The sequence below is a fragment of the Bubalus kerabau genome, chromosome 4 (genome assembly GCF_029407905.1).
Source record: "Bubalus kerabau isolate K-KA32 ecotype Philippines breed swamp buffalo chromosome 4, PCC_UOA_SB_1v2, whole genome shotgun sequence".
NCBI classification, from domain to species: domain Eukaryota; kingdom Metazoa; phylum Chordata; class Mammalia; order Artiodactyla; family Bovidae; genus Bubalus; species Bubalus kerabau.
Window position 1 is genome coordinate 111,833,921 of NC_073627.1, and position 22,945 is coordinate 111,856,865.

The 22,945-nt window shown below is 36.5% G+C and overlaps 1 protein-coding gene across 2 annotated transcripts in view; it reads left to right on the top strand.

The window, feature by feature from the left end:
* SMC5 (structural maintenance of chromosomes 5) overlaps positions 1–22,945 on the top strand; it is a 99,954-nt gene that overhangs the window by 54,373 nt on the left and 22,636 nt on the right. For both annotated transcript variants that reach the window (XM_055578288.1, XM_055578289.1), the window contains exons 7-11: positions 1,422–1,583; positions 2,392–2,463; positions 12,543–12,798; positions 14,525–14,679; positions 17,656–17,769. In XM_055578288.1, coding sequence (XP_055434263.1) covers positions 1,422–1,583; positions 2,392–2,463; positions 12,543–12,798; positions 14,525–14,679; positions 17,656–17,769 — 759 coding nt within the window. The remainder of the gene's footprint in view (positions 1–1,421; positions 1,584–2,391; positions 2,464–12,542; positions 12,799–14,524; positions 14,680–17,655; positions 17,770–22,945) is intronic.

The window sequence follows — 22,945 nt, forward strand, 5'->3', positions numbered from 1 at the left end:
GCTAGCATGTGAAATGAGTGCAATCGTATGGTAGTTTGAACATTCTTTGGCTTGTCCTTCTTAGGGATTGGAATGAAAACTGAGCTTTTCCAGTCCTGTGGCCACTGCTGAGTTTTCCAAATTTGCTGACATATTGAATATAGCTCTTTAACAGCATCATCTTTTAGGATTTAAATAGCTCAGTGAAATTGCATCACCTCCACTAACTTTGTTCCTAGTAATGCTTCCTAAGGCCCATTTGACTTCACCTTCCAAGATTTCTGACCCTAGGTGAGTGATCACACTGTCTTGGTTGTCTGGGTCATTAAGACCTTTTTTGTATAGTTTTTTTGTATTCTTGCTACCTCTTCTTAGAGCTTCCCTGGTGGCTCAGAGGTTAAAGCATCTGTCTGGAATGCAGGAGAGCCAGGTTCGTTCCCTGGGTCGGGAACATCTCCTGGAGAAGGAAATGGCAACCCACTCCAGTACTCTTGCCTGGAGAATCCCATGGAGGGAGGAGCATGGTAGGCTACAGTCCATGGGGTCACAAAGAGTCGGACACGACTGAGCAACTTCACTTCACTTCACTTCACTTCACTTCACTTACCTCTTCTTAATATTTCTACTTCTGTTAGGTCCATACTTTTTCTGCCCTTTTATCGTGCCATCTTTGCATGAAATGTTCACTTGGTATTTCTAATATTCTTGGTGAAATCTCTAGTTTTTCCCATTTTGTTGTTTTCCTCTATTTCTTTGCATTGTTCACTTAAGAAAGCTTGCTTACCTCTTGTTGCTGTTCTTTGGAACTCCGCATTCAGATGGGTATATCTTTCCTTTTTTCCTTTGCCTCCTACTGCTCTTGTTTTCTCAGTTATTTGTAATGTTTATTTGTATTCTTTTTTTTTTTAAGCTTCATCCCACTCATTCTTACTATATGCTTTCTTAGCACTTTACTTATTTTTTTTTTTTAAGCAAATATTTATTTATTCCTTTGATGTGACAAGCATCATTTCCACCTGGATGATTCATTTTGTTTTTCTGTTGAACCATTTTCTTTTTTTGTTTTTAAAAATTTTTCATGAATGAGTTTCTTTTGGTTCTTTACATGTTTTTGAATCCCTTCATTATTGAGAGATTAGAGGAGATCCTCCCTTTAGTAGGGAGACTCCCTTCTGAGTCTTCTGTCTCAGAAACAGAAAGGAATGGAAGACAGAATCTGGCCTAATGATAAAAGTGTGTAGTATCACTGAGTTCATCATTATTTGATATTTACTATTTCTGAAGTTGTTTCAGAGGGCAAATTTTTTTTATTAATAGACCTCCTAAAGGGATTCAGAATTGTCTTTTTCGTAGATTTGATTTCTGTCTGTAGCTTGATTTTAGTATATGTGTTACTTTAAATGAAGAGTATATTAACTTTTCTTTCTTGAACTCATTGTAAGGAATATGAAAATGTTCGTCAGGAATATGAAGAAGTAAAACTAGCTCGGGACCAAGCCAAGGAAGAGGTCAGAAAACTTAAAGAAAGTCAGATTCCTATAACAGAACGCGTTGAAGAAATGGAAAGGCAGCGTCACAGTTTGGAGGCTCGAATCAGAGAGAAGGTTATATTTCTGGCTCAATTTTTTATTTCTTGTCATTTATTTTAGCAAATACAAAAAATATTTTGTAGGTTTTTAAATTTGTTTTGTGGATTTACTTGTAACTTTAGTTCTTTTAAGTTCTTTTATTAGGAATTGTACTACCACAGATCTTTCAAGATCCTAATCATCACTTGCTACTTTATAGAAACTTGCTACTCTATAGAAATTCCAAGATGTAAAAAGAGAAAAAATGAAATGTAATTGTTCTAATTACAGGAGGATTCAGAGCAATATTCCCAGAAACATTGATCTCCTTTTATGAATTTCTTAGACATGTTATATAATTACATCCCCTTTTGTAGGAATGTAATGTAAAAAACCTCATGTTTTTTAGAATAAATAATATAATGGCATATGGAATATTCTCTATACCTTGAAAACATAACTAAAAAATTTTGCAATCACAGCTTTTAACCTTTAGGGAAGATTTTGGAGTCACATAATAGTTTTGAGACTGTTTTAGACTATGGACCCTGCTGTAATGTATGATTGCTTTTAGGATAAAATAACATGAGGAAATGTGAAGAAATGTAGAAACATATGTATTCATACAGCTGCAACTACTTTTAATATCTGTAGGAATAACCTTTCATAAATTTTCAAGTAATTGTTTGTGTTTTGGGTGATAGTGAATTTACTTTGAAAGAAATCATAGAGGAGCATTGTGGGTAAACTTACAGAGCAATTTTATGTTTGGACGAGCAGGGTCACATAATTGCCTTCCTTTTTTTTTTTAACTAACTTCCCTTCTTCTGATTCAATCTTGCAGGCATTAGCTATTAAGGAGACATCTCAAAAATGCAAACATAAGCAAGATGTTATAGAAAGAAAAGATAAACAAGTAAGATCTTGCATTGAATTTGAAATTTTTATGTTAATTTACCCTAACTTTTGTGTTTAGGTGTGGGTTATGAGAGAGTTTCTTGTTTTTGAATTTCCTGAGATCCTCCTTGTTCTCTCTTTCTTGTCTTAATCTGTGAGGAGAACTAAAATGTGGAAGTTGCACAGAGGATAATTGGGGGGAATGGCTCAAAAGTACTCATAGATATGCATTTAATAGGGTGATAGTAAAATGGGATTTAGTTGTCTTCATAGCAGCAATTAAATTGCAAAGGATTGATTCTGTTGTTTCTTTATATTAAAGAGTTGGATATTTCAGAGCTGATTATAAATTCATTGTGCATGGATGGAGCTTGATAGCAAAATTATTTTAGGATAATTGTGCAAGAAAGTGGGCTTTTTAGATGCTGTAGCTCTGGTGGCTCAGAGAGATCCCCAGATATTTTTTGGGTTCTGTTCTCCAGAACCATTCAGAAAGTAAAGCTTGAATTACCTTTCTTAGAGAGAGATGCACATCTTGAAGCATTTCTGGTGTTTAAAGCTTTATGTTAAATCTGTCCGTTTTCACCCTAACCCTTTTCCTATATCTTTATCTTCAAATTCCAATCCTCTCTCATTTAACTTCTCCAGAGGATAAACCTTACGTTTTCTTGACAGAAGCTTGCTTGATAGCAGTAGTGCTCAAGGTGTGTGCATAGCGGGGTGTGGATGCGTTGTAGTAGAAAGGTAGGGTGGTGTGCATGTGCAGTTGCTCAGTTGTGTCCGACTCTTTGCAACGCCATGGACTGTAGTCTGCCGGGCTCCTCTGTCCATGGAATTTTCCAGGCAAGAAGACTGGATGGGTTGCTATTTCCTTCTCCAGGGGATCTTCCTGACCCAGGGATTGAACCCATGTCTCCTCTGTCTCCTGTACTGGGAAGCAGATTCTTTACCACTGTGCCACCTGGGAAGCCAGGTGGGGTAGGTAGGAATCATTCTCTTCTATGTGATGTCTCCGTTTTTTTTTTTTTACATTTTGGAAGGCTCAGCAATCATTTCCTTTCTCTAAATCTCTCTAAGGCATGCACAGGGCAATCACTATTGTATCCAAATACCTGGTGGAAAAATAGTGGCTCAACAAAATTAAATGACTTAGAGAACTCAGAAGTGGCTCCGAGTGCTGCACTTTATTTTCCACAGTATAAAATAAGAATTTCCACAAAAATATTACTTAATATATGAGGTCTTTATACTTGACATTTCCTAGTTGTAAGACTCTTCTAGGATTTTTTTTTTTTTTAGGAAGAGTCAGTTGTTTTTTTCTCTTTCATTCACTCCTTATACTGTGGTCCCTATAATAGGGTGCTAAATTAATTGTTCTTCTACTACTTTTACTCTTCTGAATATTTATTGAATTCTTCAGTTGTTCCTTTATTCCTTTTGTCCTTGTGGGACCAAGCCCTTTTAGCTCCATTTGTATTATTGATTTAGAGTTTAGAAGGGAAAAGGCGTAAAGATTCATCTTTAAAACCCCAAACAGGAGCTGCTAGGTTGATAGGTTATCTAACATTTAGCTGGATTTTAAAAAGGCAGAGGAACCAGAGATCAAATTGTCAATATTCTTTGGATCATAGCAAAGCAAGAGAATTCCTGAAAAAGATCTACTTCTGCTTCATTGACTGTGCCTAAGGCCTTTGACTGTGTGGATCACAACAAACTGGAAAATTCTGAAAGAGATGGGAATACCAGGCCACCTTACTGCCTCCTGAGAAATCTGTATGCAGGTCAAGAAGCAACACTTAGAACTGGACAAGAACAATGGACTGGTTCCAAATTGAGAAAGGAGTAGGTCAAGGCTGTATATTGTCACCCTGCTTATTTAACTTATATGCAGAGTACATCATGAAAAACGCCTGACTGGATGAAGCACAGGAGTCAAGATTGCTGGGAGAAATATCAGTAACCTCAGATAATGCAGGTTACACCACCCTTATGGCAGAAAGTGAAGAAATAAAAAGCCTCTTGATGAAAGTGAAAGAGGAGAGTGAAAAAGCTGGCTTAAAACTCAACATTCAAAAAGCTAAGATCATGGCATCCAGTCTTATCACTTCATGGCAAATAGATGGGGAAACAATGGAAACAGTGAGACTTTATTATTTGGGGCTCCAAAATCACTGCAGATATTGACTGCAGCCTTGAGATTAAAAGGCACTTGCTCCTTGGAAGAAAAGCTATGACCAACCTAGACAACATATTAAAAAGCAGAGACATTACTTTGCCAATAAAGGTCCGTCTAGTCAAAGCTATGGTTTTTCCAGTAGTCATGTATGGATGCGAGATTTGGACCATAAACAAGGCTGATTGTCAAAGAATTGATGCTTTCTAACTGTGGTGTTGGAGAAGACTCTTGAGCATACCTGGGACATCAAGGAAATCAAACCAGTCAGTCCCAAAGGAAATCAGTCCTGAATGTTCATCAGAAGAACTGATGCTGAAACTCCAATACCTTGGCTACCTGATGGGAAGAGCCAACTCATTGGAAAAGAGATGGGAAAGATTGAAGGCAAAAGCAGAAGGGTTCAGCAGAGGACGAGATGGTTGGATGTCATCACTGACTAATGGACAGGAGTTTGAGCAAGCTCAGGGAGATGGTGAAGGACAGGGAATCCTGGTGTGCTGCAGTCTATGGTGTCTATGGTGTCGCAGATAGTTGGACCCGACTGAGCAACTGAACAGCTTGCATTCTGACATAAATCTCACTTAGTATTTTAATACATTGGTGGATTCAAATAGAAAATCTTGTCTTTACCATTTTTGTACCGTCTAAGATTGACCTAAAATCTTATTTTGTTCCATCCTTAACTGGTTTATTTCAGTGTTAAGCCAACATTTAAGTAGTTCTCCTAGAACCAGTGTTTTCTTTTTTTTTTCCTGTGTCATAATTACCAGTTTATCACTTCTGTAAGTTCTTGAATTTTTAGGTTTTCTTAATTTTTTAATACATTATAGCATATAAATTTTTTCTGATTATCATTTGGTTACATCTTAACATGTGTGGTATGTGCTTGTATTGTTTTGGTTCAAGATTTTATAATTCTCATTCACATGTTTTCATTTAAGTTTATATAGAAGTTCTTACTATTTCAGTTTACTTGGATATGGAATTTTTAATCTTTATAAAAAAAGTTTAGTCCCAGTTATATTGATTTACAGTTAATAGATGTGACCTTTATGACTTTATATTAAAATTTTTGGAAACCTCTTTTGGACTTTTACCGTAATTATATTATACAAAATGTTCTACTCTTTTTTTTTTTCCTGGCCTGATTTATCCACTTTAAAGTGCCAATTCCTTTTTCTTTGAATGTAGACTTTTCTGTTTTTCTTGTAATTGTATTTTTGCTTTCTAGATATTAAGGCTTTATTGTTTGTTCATTTTATCTGCTATAACTAACATATACTGGGTTTTGCTTTGTAATTTTTTAAATTTGGTATGAGACACTTTCTCATACAGTAAAGGAGTTTAACCAGTTCACATTTACCACTGCTTTCTACTTACCCTTAAAAAGTTTAAATAACATTTTTCTTAGTAGAAAAAGTTAATTAGTATTTTTATTCTTCTATTTGAGAAAGATCAGAATCTTGGCAAACTTTTATTTCCTCTTCCTCCACTCCATGCCAGTGTCATTAGAAATTTTACTTGTCTGTTATTTAAGGTATTATTTCCTATTGTCTGTATTTTAGATATTTTAATATATTAATATATTTGATATGTTAATACTTATTAATACTAATATTTACTGTATATTAATGTTTTAATATATTTTATTGGCTTATTTGGTCATGTTACTGCTTACATCACATTTTTTGTGATTCCTTCGTTTGAAGAGATAGAAATTTAGGTTGTTTTTTTCATACTGTCTCTCTTCTGTAGGTGTTTTAGAGAGCTTCTTTGGCTGATAAACTTTCTGAGTCCTTGTATGTTAGGAAATATCTTTTTTGCAGTCACTATGGAATATTAAAATGTCTGGATGTTGAATTCTAAATTACAAATTATTTTTCCTTAGGACTTTGGCAGTCTGTCTCAGTGTCTTCCTGGGTCTAATATACTTGACCTGCCACGTCTGTGGATTCTGTATTTGTGGATTCAACCAAAGATGGAGCAAAAATATTTGGAAGAAAATATTCCAGAAAATTCCAAAAAGCAAAACTTGAATTTGTTGTATACCAGAAACTATTCATAGCGTTTAGTTTGTACTACAGATGATATATATATTTTTTAACATTTAATTTTATCCATGTTTGCTTTGGGATAGGGAATAGATCATTTAGTAAAAGCATAAAGTAAAACCAAGGTGTGTCTTGCGTACAACATGTAAATTACAATAATGATGTACTTTTGCACCCCATAATAATGATGTGTGTAGGTTATATGCAAATACTATGTCATTTTATATAAGGGACTTAAGTATCTATGGATATTGGTAGCTGTGGCAGGTGGGGAGGGATGGTGAGGTGCTGGAACAAATCCCCCAAGGATGCCAGGAGACAAATGTATTGTTCCTGAGAAGTAGCAGATATGAGAGGTAGACAGACCATATTAGGTAAACCCTTGAAGAAAAAGCAAATTGAACTTGATTGTAAATGAACTATACAATCTTTCTTACAGTGAGAAACTATAAGAAAGCTTTGGTTTGAAAGTTTTTAAGCCATAGAGAAGCAGTATATCATACATGTTAAAATACTTTGGACTGCCTTATGGAAGACGAGCTATAGTCCATTTTTGCCCCACACGTGGGAGTTTAAAACCATTTAGGAGGCCACTGCAGTAATCTAGGCAAGAGATAATAGTGGTTTCATCTAAGGTGGTAGCAGTTGATAATTTAGAAAATTGAACCAACAGTATTTGCTCAGGAAGTAGATACAAGAATACATTGTGAAAGAAGCAAGGATCAGATCTAACCTTTTGACCTTACAGTTGATAGTGGTGCCTTTTACTGAAATGAAATTTGCTAGGAGAGGGAAATGGAGAAGGAAATGGCAACCCACTCCAGTATTCTTGCCTGGAGAGTTCCATGGACAGAGGAGCCTGGCAGGCTACATAGTCCATGGGGTTGCAAAGAGTCAGACTTGACTTAGTGACTAAACCACCATCAGGAGAGGAAAAATAAAGAATTCTATTTGACTGTATAGAAGAGTTCCATCTTTTTACTTTATACCTGTTTCTATCCTCAAATCTAAAATGTGTTTCTTAAAAACCATATTTAGTTGGTCATGACAGTTTTTTAATCCATTCTGCCTATATCTGCCTTTTAATTGGAGTGTTTAAACCATTTGCATTTGATGTAATTACTGTTAAGTCATTTTGTGATTTGTTTTCATATGTCTTAGGACTTTGTTGCTCCTCTCTTTCTCCAATATTGCCTTCTTTTGTATTGTTTTTTAATGTATCATTTTAATCCCCACCTCTTTTTTTTTTTCTGTATTTTTGAACTATTTTCTTAGTGGCTGCCTTTAGAAATAGAAATAACATCTTAATTTATAATAGTCTAGTTCATATAAATATGTACTGGAGTAGTATAGAAAACTTTGCTCCTGTGTAGCTCTAGTCCCTTCTCCTTCCTTTGTGCTGTTATTGTCATACCAGTTACATTTTTAAGCATTATAAGCCTGTCAAAATAGTTTTGTAATTATTTCTTTATGAAGTTTCATTTTTGTGGCAGTTGTTGATTCTTTGACACCAGCTCTGTTCTATACAATTCAATTCAGTTCTGATACTATTTAGAATTTAAGTAGATTCTACAAATTCATGGCCTAGTCCCACAAGACAGCCCTGGCTTCATGCCAGTCTCAAGTCCCCAGACCTCAGTTTTCCTACTCTTCTCTCTGACTTGGGTACAAATTCAGAGGTTCCCACAAATACCCCTGCCTTCAGGTTCAGTATGTGCTAGAACGACTCACAGAACTCAGGAAAACATTATACTTGACAATTATGGGTTTACTATAAAGGATACAACTCAGGAACAGCCAAATGAAAGAGGTGCATAGGACAAGGTAGAGTGGTGCAAAGTTCCTATTCCCCTTCTGGGTGCATCACCTTCCCAGCATATGGACACGCTCACTAACCCAGAAGCTCAATAGCCATGTTGTTCAAGAGATTTTATTGAAGTTTCATTAACTGGGTATGATTGATTAAATTATTGGCTATTGGTGATTGAAGTCAATCTCCAGCCTCTTTCACCTCCTGGAGGGCATGAAGTTGGACTGAAAATTGTAATCCAACTTTTAATCATGTGGTTGTTTCTTTGGGCAATCAGTCTCTATCCTGAAGCTGTATAGAGTCCCTGACAACTTATCTTTTCACTGTATGGATCATAATAAACTGGAAAGTTCTTAAAGAGATGGGAGTAATGGACCACCTTACCTGCCTCCTGAGAAACCTGTATGCAGGTCAAGAAGCAATAATTAGAACTGTACATGGAACAACGGACTTGTTTCAGAAGGGAAAGGAGTATGTCAAGGCTGTATTTTGTCACCCTGCTTATTTAACTTACATGCAGAATACATCATGTGAAACTCTAGGGTTGATGAAACAGAAGCTGGAATCAAGATTGCCACAAGAAATATCGATAACCTGAGATACGCAGATGATACCACCCTTATGGCAGAAAGTGAAAGAGGAACTAAAGAGCCTTTTGATGAAGGTGAAAGAGGAGAGTGAAAATGCTGGGTTGAAAATCAATATTCAAAAAACTAAGATCATGTCATCTAGTCCCACCACTTCATGGCAAATAGAAGGGGAAACAATGGAAACAGTGACTTTATTTTTTGTCCAAAATCACTGTGGATGGTAACTGCAGCTGTGAAATTAAAAGATGCTTGCTCCTTGGAGGAAAAGCTGTGACATACCTAGACAGCGTAAAAAAGAGCAGAGACATTACTTTGCTGTCAAAGGTCTGTATAGTTAAAGCTGTGGTTTTTCCAGTAGTCATGTACAGATGTGAGAGTTGGACCATAAAGAAGGCTGATCACCTAAAAGTTGATGCTTTCTAACTGTGGTGTTGGAGAAGACTCTTGAGAGTTCCTTGGACAACAAGGACATCAAACCAGTCAATCCTAAAGGAAATCAATCCTGAGTATTCATTGCAATGACTGATGCTGAAGCTGAAGTTCCAATACTTTGGCCACCTGATGTAAAGAACTGACTCATTGGAAAAGACCCTGATGCTGGGAAAGATTGAAGGCAGGAGGAGAAGGGGACGATAGAGGATGAGATGATTGGTTGGCATCACGGACTCAGTGGACATGAGTTTGAGCAAACTCTGGGATATGGTGAAGGACAAGGAAGCCTGGAGTTCTATCCATGGGGTCACAAAGAGTTAGACATAATTTAGCGTCTGAAGAACAATTGATAAAAGTGACTTGTGGTTGCCAAGAATTTTTTTACTGTTCTTTCACCATGAATAAGTTGAGAAACATTGCTTGGAGTAGCCTTGGAGGGTTAGATTTAGGTAGCTATAAGAACTCTTCTTATATTATATATGATAAAGCAGAGTGATTACACTTGGAGGTAGGATGATGGTTTTAAAAGGAGGAAGTACTCTGATCAGAGTAGTCTGCTTTTAACACTGCTGTTAATGAGATCTGAGACAGAGTCTCATATTAACTGAGTGAGTAGATGGCCTTTAGCAATATTGGATTGAGGAAGGAGGAGAAGATGAGAATTCATCTCAGAATGAGAGCATTTGTCCAAAATCACTGTGGATTGTAAGCGCAGCTGTGAAATTAAAAGATGCTTGCTCCTTGGAGAAAAAGCTGTGACAGACCTAGACAGCGTACAAAAGAGCACAGTCATTACTTTGCTGTCAAATGTAAATGTAAATAATACATTCATTAGACAAACGTAGTAGTTTTTGGGGGGAGTTTGAGTGCCTGTTTAAGTTATGTGGCCATAAATTTGAAGTAAGACCTGTTTTCAAAAATTTCTCCAATTAGTTCAGTTGTTTAGATCCAGATAAATTGAAGGTATATATTTAGGTTTAATAAGGACTGACCTTTTCCCTTGCTAATGTAAATTAGGAATGGTGTGGGGTCAGGACATCTTTGCATGGGAGTGATTCTCATGCTGAGTTGTGGAACCTCAGCGGGTGAAGGAAAGAAATGAGGAGGGGGGTGGTTGATGGTGAAAAGATAGTTGGCTCTGTGGTTTGCAGGACTCTGTAGTCAAACAACAGTTGTAATACCATGGAAGTAAAATGGAAGGGAAGGAAGGGGGTGATCAAAGAGTAGGATTGTGGAAATACAGTTTTCGGAGGTGGTATGGTTTTTTTGGTGAATGGATATCATTAAATATAACCATAAGAGAGGTTGGCCGAGGTGGTGTTGAGGAAAAGATGGTTGAAGTTGAAGAAGTCAAGGAACACAGAGGCCAAAGACTTAAACTGGTTTTCTGTATGTATGTTGAAATACCATGATGGCCGGCATAATGACGGAAAGAAAAGGTAGTCGTAGTCGGGTGCTAAAGTCATGACTGAATGAAGGGTGTGAGGAAAGATTTTGAGGGAGGCAGTTAACATCGCAAAGATAATGGGTGGTAACGTCTGATCGCATGGTCTTCAAAGCATCTGAAGTGGGGCTCAGTTGACGGAGAAAGTAGTACAGTGGAGATTAATGAGGACACCCTCCCCACCTGAGTCCTGAAGTGTCCTAAAGGATTATAGCAGGAAAAGGTCACCATTTGAAAGGGCTCCAGGGAGAAGTGTCTTCCAGCAATCACCAAATTTTACTTAGAACAAGAAGAAAGGGCATTCAGAGAAATTAAATATTCAGAGCAGTATGTGGATAGTATCCTAGCGAACGTGGATTATCTAAGAGGCTTGGACTTACTGTGCCTGACTGAACTTGGGTGTACAGAATTAGTTATTTATGGTAGTTTGTTGGATGAAGGTGTTGAATGAGTTAAAAACAACTCAAAACTTAGCTAGAAGGACAGGGTACCATCAGGTTGCTTTGCAGTTTTTCAGGTCAGTGTCAAGAGACTTCTTGGTGTAAAATTTTTTCAGCAGCTCAGTGATTTTTGGTAGCTTGGTGGTCTCTTTTGCTGGAATTGCAAAAGTTATATTTGTTAAATTTCTTGTCCCTTTTTGATTGACTTGGAATTCCTTATATGTTTGGTGTATTCTTAATTCCATCCTTGTCTCCCATGACCTGCCAGTTTAGTCTCCTAAAACATGGGTTTCCTAGCTGAACACTATGGCTTCTTGTCTGCTTGCTTCTTTCAGGATCGTTGAACATTGTTAATTTTCAGTCACATACACACACACATACATACATCTTATTTTTTCAAATATTTTTTCTTCACTTCTGTGTGTTGTAGGAGAGGGAATTTTGGCATATATTCAGTTCATTGTCTGATACTGTCAAAGCTAAACTTTTAAAAAGGAAAATTAATACCAACCCAAATTTCCAAAGATCCCCTGGAGAAGTTCACAGCAACCCACTCCAGTATTCTTGCCTGGAGAATCCCATGGACAGAGGAGCCTGGCAAGCTGCAATCCATAAGGTTGCAAAGAGTAGGACACAACTGAAGCAGCTTAGCACACATGTACCCTGAACATAAGCATATAGATTGAGGATTGAAATCTTAAAATATTAATTTGAATTGCTAGTAGAAAGTAACTGAAAGAAAATGGTTTATTTTGGTTTAAAATTAGTAGGATATAATCTTCATCATTTCTATTATTACTGCTTTATTGAATGTCTGTTGTACCATATAACTATTTTCAGCTTTATGATGTATGTGAAATCTTCTTGTAATTATTTAGAGATCTGCTGATTGGCTTTATAAATATTTTGCTTATTCAGCAAATATATAATGAATGCTACTATATACTAAGCACTGCTCTGGATACTTGGTATGTATTACTGAACAAGTAAAGAGACAAGCAGTCTGGTAGGAGTAGCAGTCTAATTCTACCTTTTAGTGAGGAAAAAACCCATATTCTTAGAGTATTTGCATTTTTAAAACTATTATCACTATAAAAACCGTATAAACCAGGAGGAAAAACAATCTCTAATACTAATCTGCTTTTGTTTTATTAGATTGAGGAGCTTCAGCAGGCTTTAACAGTAAAACAAAATGAAGAGCATGACCGACAGAGGAGAATAAGTAACACCCGCAAAATGATAGAAGATTTACAAAATGAACTGAAGACCACAGAAAACTGTGAGAATCTTCAACCCCAAATTGATGCCATTACAAATGATCTGAGACGAGTTCAAGATGAAAAGGCATTATGCGAAAGCGAGATAATTGATAAGCGAAAAGAGAGGGAAACTCTAGAGAAGGAGAAGAGGAGTAAGTTTTATTAAACTTAGAGTGAAGACATGTTTATAAAATGGGAGATATGTCTCTGTTGATAGACTTTTCTTCTTTCCCTGATTATGCTTAAATGTTCAGCTCTGCTTGTTGAGGAAGCTCTTTTAATACCTGTATCTGTTGTGTAATGATTTGCCACTAGCAGACCATTGTCTTAGGTCAGATTATGGCAGTTGATTTGATTCCCTAAAAGTACTTTGTTTTCTGTACTGTCACTCAGTTTTCTGTTACTTCTCAGGTCAAATTTAAGCTCTTTATTCTAGCTTTCTTCCTTGATGCCTCTCCAGTTTCATAATTATTTTTTTTTCCTGTAGATCATATGGCTAGATCATTATTCAGAGGAGATCTTACAGTCTGTCTTCTCAGTATATATGACTAAGATCAGTTAAAAAACATTTTAAAATGTATTTAGCAAAATGCTAGGTGTATGGTTTTAAGAGAAGACAAAACTAGATAAGACAACTTCCTGATTCACTGTCAAGAGTAAGCACTCTTTAACTATTTCAGCAATTTTTTTTCTAGTGGTTTTTCATGTATCTTCATCATATTTTTGTTTCTCCATATCTTGGTTAATCAACTTTAGATATCATCTTTTAATAGTTTGTTTCTTTAGATGTGAATTTCAACTCATGACACCTCCCTTACCTATTGTTGTAATTCCTCAAGTGAGATTATTATTTTAATATTAGTAATCATATATTAATGTGACTTACTATAAATATTCTTACTCTTTTTTTGTCATTTAGCATTTGTTGATAATGCTTGAATGCATATTTATAAACTAAAAATATTGGTACTCCTAGCCTTCCTTTTTGCTTTCCTCCTTTTTTATAATCTAAATCTGTAATGTGTACTCTGGTTTTTATAGTTTAAAGGCTGAAATATATTTTATTGAGAACCATAATAAATGTTATATGTTCTGTTTATGGGTTAATTCAAACAGCTAGAAATACTAAGTATTATTTATGTTATTACAACAGTAAAACTTGTTCACAACAGAGCCAAGTAGTATATTATGACCTTATTTCCATTCATTGATAATTTTTTTTAAAGATTTTAATTTAGCATTTTTTAGAAATGCCATTTAGTTTGGCATTTCCTTAATTGGGAAAAAAAGTATCTTCAAGTTCTGAAACCTTCCATCCTCCCCCTCCCATCTAAACTGATTGTTCTCAAGGTCTGTTACATGAATGATACCTAGCACTTGTCTCACACTTTTACTGTGTTGGATAAATAGCTATTGCTGAATTCTGTGTCTTCATTTTTTTTTAATTCCTTATTTTCTAAGAGTATATCTTCAGGTAACCTCCTAGGAAGAGATACTTGAGAATTGAGTCTTTGCATCCCTGAAAAATCTTTACTTTGTTATCTCCCTTTTTTGTTGTATATAAAAATCTGGCTTGAAAACAATTTTTCTCAGAATTTTGAACACCTATTGTGATTGTTTTTTTGATAGGAAGTCTAGTGTTTTCTCATTTTGTACATGGCTTGTTTATTTTTGATAGCTTAAAGATCATCTTGTATCCCAGATGTTTGGAAATTTGGGAATGATTTGTCCACGGTGGGTCTTTTTCACTGTGCTGGATACTTGCTGAGTGGTATTTATAGCTTTTAGATCTAAGATACTCTTTTGTATTATTAATAGGTTATTTTACTAATTAAAGTTTTCAGGGATAATGCTTTGGTTATTTTCCCCCAATTTTAGGTGTAGATGATCATATTGTACGTTTTGACAATCTTATGAATCAAAAAGAAGATAAACTGAGACAGAGATATCGTGATACCTATGATGCTGTTTTATGGCTAAGAAATAACAGAGACAAATTTAAGCAAAGAGTCTGTGAGCCCATAATGCTCACGGTAAGAAATTTGTTTATCTGTTCGTTTTATTATTATAATCATTGTAGATTTTGTTGTTTTAAGAATTCTTAGTCTTATTAACACCGTAGTTTTCTATTAGTAGACTTGTGGCATCTGGTATGCTGCTGAATCTGCACCCTTTTTAAAGGGTCTTTGATAATAAACCTATGAACTGTTTCTTGATAGAAGTATGAAACTGGCAGCTTATTGACCAAGAATCATGTATAAACTTGGTTATCTGGTTCCTTTGGCAATTGCTATTTTTCGGTTATAATAGGCAATGTAGTAAATTCTGCCAAAGAGGTAGAAAACTTCTGTACATGTATGCTACTGACAAGGGGATACCTGACAGGACAAACAAGAAAATCATCTGCTACAAAAATGAAGCATTCTGAGAATTCTGCGAGTCAAAACCAGCAATTTATTGACCTCAAAAACATATGATAGGTCTTATTGGTGACCATGGGTCATCAAGAATAGGGCAAGCTGTATTTGGTAAATTATTTAATCAAATGTGGATGTGGATTTAATAGGAAGATCTCCATCTAAAATATTTAAAATAGTGAGTTGGGCTATGAGAAGGAATGAAAAAATAAAAAAAAACACCATTCTTTGCTAATGATATGTTAGACATTAAAACTTACCCCAAAACGATAAAAGGATCATTTTTACTAGATGACTCTTTCTTAACTTTGGGAAAGAATTCATTGCAGATCCTTGCAAGATCCATGACAAGTTCTATTTTCTGTAACTCCTGTTTATAATACGCTTTATTCAAAATCATTTCATATAGTTCTTTGTCTTTTATTAGAGCGTGCATTGTATTAGCAAAATTAGTAGGCATAGTACTGTGTTCTCTTTTTGCTCAAATATGTATTATTAGAATATTTTTGCCAGATCAGGAAGGGAATACCTCTTTTGGATGCAGACATTATTGTTTTTATTAATCTGGTAAGGATTGAAAGAAAACACAAGAAAAAAATATGTGACTCTTAGTATAATAAATTATAATGCAAGTGTTATTTTCAACAGATTTTTTATTAAAATGCCAACCTCAAAATACTGTCATCTTCTTGTCACTTGATTTCCTGATAGTAGTCAGTCACCAAGTCAGATTATTAGCTGGCATGTATTTACTTTTTAAATTACATTTGAGTCTGAGATAAAGGGAGATACTCTGTTATTTTATCCTTTCCTGGAACAACCTTGTACCTTTCCTACCACCTGCTTCTAGCGGTATCCTGCCCACACTTAACTCTACCTCCAAAGGCCTTAAAGTGTTGCCACAGGTTTCTATTTACTAATATAAGGGGGCATTTATTATACATTCATGAATTTTAAAACAGATTACAGGATAGATATTAGAAAGGTTTCATTTTTTAAAACTAGCGAAACAGGAGTCTGCCATTAACTACCAGAACATCTTGGAGTGCTACACCTCCAATGGGTACCTGTCTGTGTCTTAGTACTTTGTGAAGACGTTGCTTTGAAGAACTTTGCCAAATATTTTCTTCACCAATCTTATAAGGAATAAGAGCTCACTAAAAAGCTGATCAAGGTGTGAAACCAACAGGGTGGCCAAATCTTCCTTCAGGATATCAGCAATGGAGTGTGTATACACTTGGAAAAAATTGTCAATTACTACAGGAAATGCAGGAACTGACCAGTGACAAAAATGACCCCTACTTATGTGGCTTCTTTGAGATTCATTACCTAAACAAGCAGGTGAAATTCATCCAAGAGTTGGATGTCCATATAACCAACTTACAGAATGTGTGGGCCCCAGAGTCTAATATGGCAGAAAATCTCTGATAAGTGTGTCCTGGGGGAGAATGAGAGCTAAGTCCTAGGTTAGCATATCTATTAAAAAAAAATTTCCTTTGGTGATATTGGGGTTACTTTATCCACTTTGTTTTTTTTCATTTGTTCCATTCCTTCCAACAAAGTAGTTTGATACCAAAAAATTTGTGGAACAATAGACATCTAATGTCTATAGCATTTATGTCTGTGTAACAATATTTTATATGGCTGTGATTTTTTTTTCTGTTTGCTTGTGTATCAGTTTTCCCATGTTTCTATACTGATTGATATTCTGTCATTTCAAGTAATACTGACCGACAATTTATGTGACAAACACGGTACTAATTTTTTAATATTATTTCTTTTAACCCACTTTTAGTCCCATGAAATATAAACTGTTTTACTCTACCCATTTTACAGATGAAGTAACTAAAGCCTTCAGAGATTTAGGTGGTACTTGATCAAGATCAGGATAGGAATGGAAGTGACATCTGTTGGATCCTAGAGCCCTGGCTCTTGAGCTATTGATATCTTAGTATTTTCCATAGCACTGAGCCTCACATGCAGAAATGTCTATTAGTCAGTATTTTTAAAATAAGTGATTAAGTTTATGCTCTTGTAGTATAAACGTAAGGTTTCTCTTGAAAGCACTAATAAGTGAGTGAGTGAAGTTGCTCAGTCATATCCGACTCTTTGTGACCCCATGGACTATAGCCTACCAGGCTCCTCTGTCCATGAGATTTTCCAGGCAAGAATACTGGAGTGGGTTGCCATTTCCTTCTCCAGAAGATCTTCCCAACCCAGGGATTGAATCCAGGTCTCCTACATTGTAGGCAGAGTCACAATTAAACCATTGCAAGTTTTTTTCATTAGTCTCAAAATTTTATTTAGGCCTTTGTGTTTATACTAATTAGTTTTTGCCATGGATAGTATGAATTTCTCTTAAAGACAATATGCATTAGGTGCTGTTAAAGTCTTAGCTTTTGCTTTACTATGTATGGACAGTAAATTAAATAGCTGTTTTAAGATGTTGACTCTTCAATACCAAACTTCTTTAATCTTTTTTCTCAAGGATTGACTTTTAACCTAATTAAATAAATCTAAGTTAGATACAGTTACATTCTAGTAATCAGTTTGGGTTTCATGAAAATCAGCTTTTCTTTTTGTTTTGTTTAGATAAATATGAAAGATAATAAAAATGCCAAATACATTGAAAATCATATTCCATCAAATGACCTGAGAGCTTTTGTGTTTGAAAATCAAGAAGATATGGAGGTTTTCCTCAAAGAGGCAAGTACTAACCAGCATAATATTTTAACTCACTTCACACTTATTTTCCAGTGCTTGAGTTTTTAACTTCAATCTGGAGCAAAAAATGATAATGACCTATTTTACCAGCAATAACTCTTATGTAAAATCATTCAAATTCACTAATTTCTTTTTTGTGCCATTACTGAGGATTGAATTTGTTTTACAAAAGGACAAACAGCCCATAATTCCATCTGTAACATATTTTGAAATTATGATTTGGAATTAATATGAAGTAATTCTGTCACATTAAGAAAAAGAAGCATCTTAATGATAAGCCTTTGGTCTTGGACATCCTTTTTGGAAATGTATTGGAATGAACTCAGTTTTTCTTTGGAGAGGGAAATAATATAGTATTGCTTCTTATTATAAATAAAACATTTGCACTTGCCTGATGGTTCAGTGGGTAAGACTGCACTTCCAGTGCGGGGAGTACAGGTTCAGTCCCTGGTTGGCGAATTGAGGTCCCATGGGCTGCATGGTGCACCCAAATAAATAAAACTTTAAAAAGAGTGAGAATCCTATGTCTGACTAGAAAAACACCACTGACCAAGAATCTAAGCCACTAGAAACCAGCGTGGCTTTGTTAAGAGCGTAGACTCAACAGACAGGCTGCCAAACTTTGAATTCTGGCTTTGCTGCTGTTTTCAAAAACTCAGTGCTTTGTATCTTAATTTCTTCACTGTAAAATGGAGATAATATCTACTTCAAAATATGGTCATGATGATTAAATAAATTATTAAATGAAAAAGTTAAGAGCAGTGTTAGGTACTGTAGTTTTCACTGTATAATATTAATATATATTGTGAGCTATGTATGTACTATCTTGTCAGTAAGATTTCTTTTTCGTTTTGCAATATGCCTTCTATTTTTTAAAAAACCATGGAAAGATGAACTTTTTCTAGTAAGTCTAAGTAAGGACAGCACCCTGAATCAGCTTAAGTGGTCCTCTGTTTCTCTGGTACTCAAGTTACTGGAAAAAATCTTTACTTTCTTTGACTTTCACTATATTGACCTCCTTCTGGTTTGGGAGTTGGCAAGGAATATGAATATATGATGACCAGATAAAAAGGCTGAATCTACAGAAGTATGAAATGGACTCCAAAAAGTTAAGCATTTGTGTAGTTAGAGCTATTTAAGTCTAAACAGTTGGGTTCTTGACCTGATGTCACTGAAAAAGTAGTTTACTTGGATTACAAGTCTGTGAGACATGGCACAGTGTGAAGGGCCTGGAGTCAGGTGTAATTAGATGATTTCTGTTTTGTAAATGACCAGCTTAGCCTACACTGAGTAACTGGATTTGCCTCAAAAACTCATGCTTCCTCTGTGCTAAGAATTTGAATCATATAATAAGACATTTGTGTCCACCTCTTTTGTGACCCCATGACTGTAGCCACCAGGCTCCTCTGTTCATGGGATTTCCCAGGCAAGAATACTGGAGTGGGTTGCCATTCCCTTCTCTAGGAGATCTTCCCAACCAAGGGATCAAACCTGTATCTCCTGCATTGGCAGGTGCATTCTTTTACCACTGAACCACCAGGGAAGCCCCAATAATATGACATAGGTTCCAGCAAATTTGACCTTTTATTTTTCTTGTATTATGAGAACTATCCATTGTATCTCATTATTAGGACTAGAACTGCTTGCATGTGTGATTTTTTGTGTGTGTATATTTTAAATTATGAAGTTTATTGTATGTAATCTCCTCCTGTAATTATGTCTTCCAAAATACCATTTCCCATCCTTTGGTAACTTACAAACCAGTTGCTCAACTGTGTTGTTGTTCAGTCACTCAATTGTGTCAGACTCTTTGTGAACCCATGAACTGCAGCACACCAGGCTTCCCTGTCCTTCACTGTTTGCCAGAGTTTGCTTAAACCCATTTCCATTGAGTCAGTGATGCCATCCAGCCATCTCATCCTCTGTGGTCCCTTTCTCCTACAGCATTCAATCTTTCCCAGCATCAGGGTTTTTCCTGTGAGTCAGCTCTTCCTATCAGGTGGCCAGAGTATTGGAGTTTCAGCTTCAGCATCAGTCCCTCCAGTGAATGTTCAGGACTGATTTCCTTTAGGATTGTGTGGTTTGATCTTGCAGTCTAAGGGACTCTCAAGAGTCTTCTCCAACACCACAGTTCAAAGGCATCAGTTCTTTGGCACTCAGCCCTTTTTTATTGTCCAGCTCTCACATCCGTACATGGCTACTGGAAAAACCAGAGCTTTGACTATATGGACCTTTGTCATCAAAGTAATGTCTTTGCTTTTCATTACACTGTCTAGCTTTGTCATAGCTTTTCTACCAGGGAGCAAGCGTCTTTTAATTTCATGGCTGCAGTCACCATTTTCAGTGATTTTGGAGCCCAAGAAAATAAAATCTGTCTCTGTTTTTGTTGTTTCCCATCTATTTGCCATGAAATGATGGTATTAGATGCCATGATCTTAGTTTTTTGAATGTTGAATTTTAAGCCAGCTTTTTCATTCTCCTCTTTCACCTTCATCAAGAGGCTCTTTAATTCCTCTTCGCTTTCTGCCATTAAGGTGGTGTCATCTTCATATCTTTATTGATATTTCTCCCAGCAATCTTGATTTCAGGTTATGCCTTATGCAGCCTGACATTTTGCATCAGGTACTCTGCATAGGGGTTAGATAAGTGGGGTGACAGCATTACAGCCTTGATGTACTCCTTTCCCAATTTTGAACCATTCTGTTGTTCCATATCTGGTTCTCACTATTGCTTGACCTGCATACAGGTTTCACAGGAGTCAGGCAAGGCAGTCTGGTATTCCCATCTCTTGAAAAATTTTCCACAGTTTGTTGTGATCCACACAGTCAGAGGCTTCAGCATAGTTGGTGAAGCAGTAGATATTTTTCTGGAACTCTCTTGCTTTTTCTATGATCCAGTGGATGTTGGCAGTTTGATCTCTGGTTTCTTTGCTTTTTCTAAATCCAGCTTGTTGTACATCTGGAAGTTCTTGGTTCATATACTGTTGAAGCCTACCTTGAAGGATTTTGAGCATTACCTTGCAAGCATGTGAAATGAGTGCAATTGTGCAGTAGTTTGAACATTATTTGGACTTGCCTTTTTTGGGGATTGGAATGAAAACTGACCTTTTCGAGTCCTGTGGCCACTGCTGAGTTTTCCAGATTTGCTGCCATATTGAGTGCAGCACTTTAACAGCGTCATCCTTTTGGCTTTGAAATAGCTTAGCTGGAATTCCATCACCTCCACTAGCTTTGTTCGTAATGATGCTTCCTAAAGCACATTTGACTTCGCACTCCAGGATGGCTAGCTCTAGGTGAGTGATCACACCATCGTGGTTATCTGGGTCATGAAGATCTTTTTTGTACAGTTCTTCTTTGTACTCTTGTCTGTGTGTCTGACTCTGCAACCTCATGGACTGTACAGTCCATGGAATTCTCCAGGGCAGAATACTGGAGTGGGTAGCCGTTCCCTTCTCCAAGGGATCTTCCCAGGTCATCCACATTGCAAGTAGATTATTTACCAGCTGAACCACACGGGAAGCCCATGTTCTTGCCACCTCTTCTTAATATCTTCTGCTTCTGTTAGGTCTATACTGTTTCTGTCCTTTATTGTGCCCATCTTTGCATGAAATGTTCCCTTGCTATCTCCAGTTTTCTTGAAGAGATCTCTAATCTTTCCCATTCTATTGTTTTCCTCTGTTTCTTTGCATTGTTCACTTAAAAGGCTTTCTTATCTCTCCTTACTGTTCTTTGGAACTCTGCATTCAGATGGGTTTATCTTTGCCTTTCTCCTTTGCCTTTCACTTCTCTTCTTTACTCAGCTATTTGTAAGGCCTCCTCAGACAACCATTTGTCTTCTTGCATTTCTTTTTCTTTGGGATGGTTTTGGTCACCACCTCTATACAGTGTGACGAACCTCCGTCTATAGTTCTTCAGGCAGGAGACTGCCTGCCTGAAGATCTAATCCCTTCCATCTGTTTGTCACTTCTACTGTATAATCATAAGGAATTTGATTTAGGAAGTACTTGAGTGGCCTAGTGGTTTCCCTATGTTTTTCAGTTTAAGTCTGAATTTTGCAATAAGGAGTTCATGATGTGAGCCACAGTTAGCTCCTTGTTTTGTTTTTGCTGACTGTATAGAGCTTCTCCATCTTCGGCTACAAAGAATATAAACAGTCTGATTTCTATATTGACCATCTGGTGATGTCCATGTGTAGAGTCTTCTCTTGTGTTGTTGGAAGAAGGCGTTTGCTATGACCAGTGTGTTCTCTTGGTAAAACTGTTAGCTTTTGCCCTGCTTCATTTTGTATTCCAGGACCAAACTTGCCTGTTACTCTAGTTATCTCTCGACTTCCTACTTTTGCATTCTAGTCCCCTATGATGAAAAGGACATCTTTTTTTTTTTTTTTTTTTTTGGTGTTCTAGAAGGTCTTGTAGATCTTCAGCTTAGGCTTCTTCGGCATTAGTGGTTGGGGCATAGACTTGGATTACTGTGGTATTGAATGGTTTGCCTTGCAGACAAACAGATCATTTTGTCATTTTTGAGATTGCACCCAAGTACTGCATTTCAGTCTCTTTTTTTGACTGTGAGGGCCACTCCGTTCTTTCTAAGGGATTCTTGCTCACAGTAGTAGATATAATGTTCATCTGAATTAAATTTGCTCATTCCTGTCCATTTTAGTTCAGATTTCTAAAATGTCGATGTTCATTCTTGCCATCTTCTGTTTGACCACTTCCAATTTACCTTGATTCATGGAGCTAACATTCCAGGTTTCTATGTAATACTGTTCTTTAGAGCAGCGGACTTTACTTTCACCACCAGACACATCCACAACTGGGCATAGTTTCCACTTTGGCTCAGCTTCTTCATTCCTTCTGAAGCTATTTCTCTCCTCTTCTCCAAACTGGAGAACAACTATTCCAAAGAAGTTCTGAGTCACTGCTGCAAAAGTTCTAGGCCCCACAACAGACTTCCCAACCTGGGGATCCAGCAAAGGGATTGAGAACCCCCAGGGAATTTGACTTTGAAGGACAGTGAGATTTGATTACAGACTTCCATAGAACTGGGAAACAGAGACACTTGGAGGACACAAGCAAAATCTTGTGCACACCAGGACCCAGGAAAAAGGAGTGGTGATGCCACAAGAGGCTGAGGCAGACTTAACCTATGTGTGTTTGGGA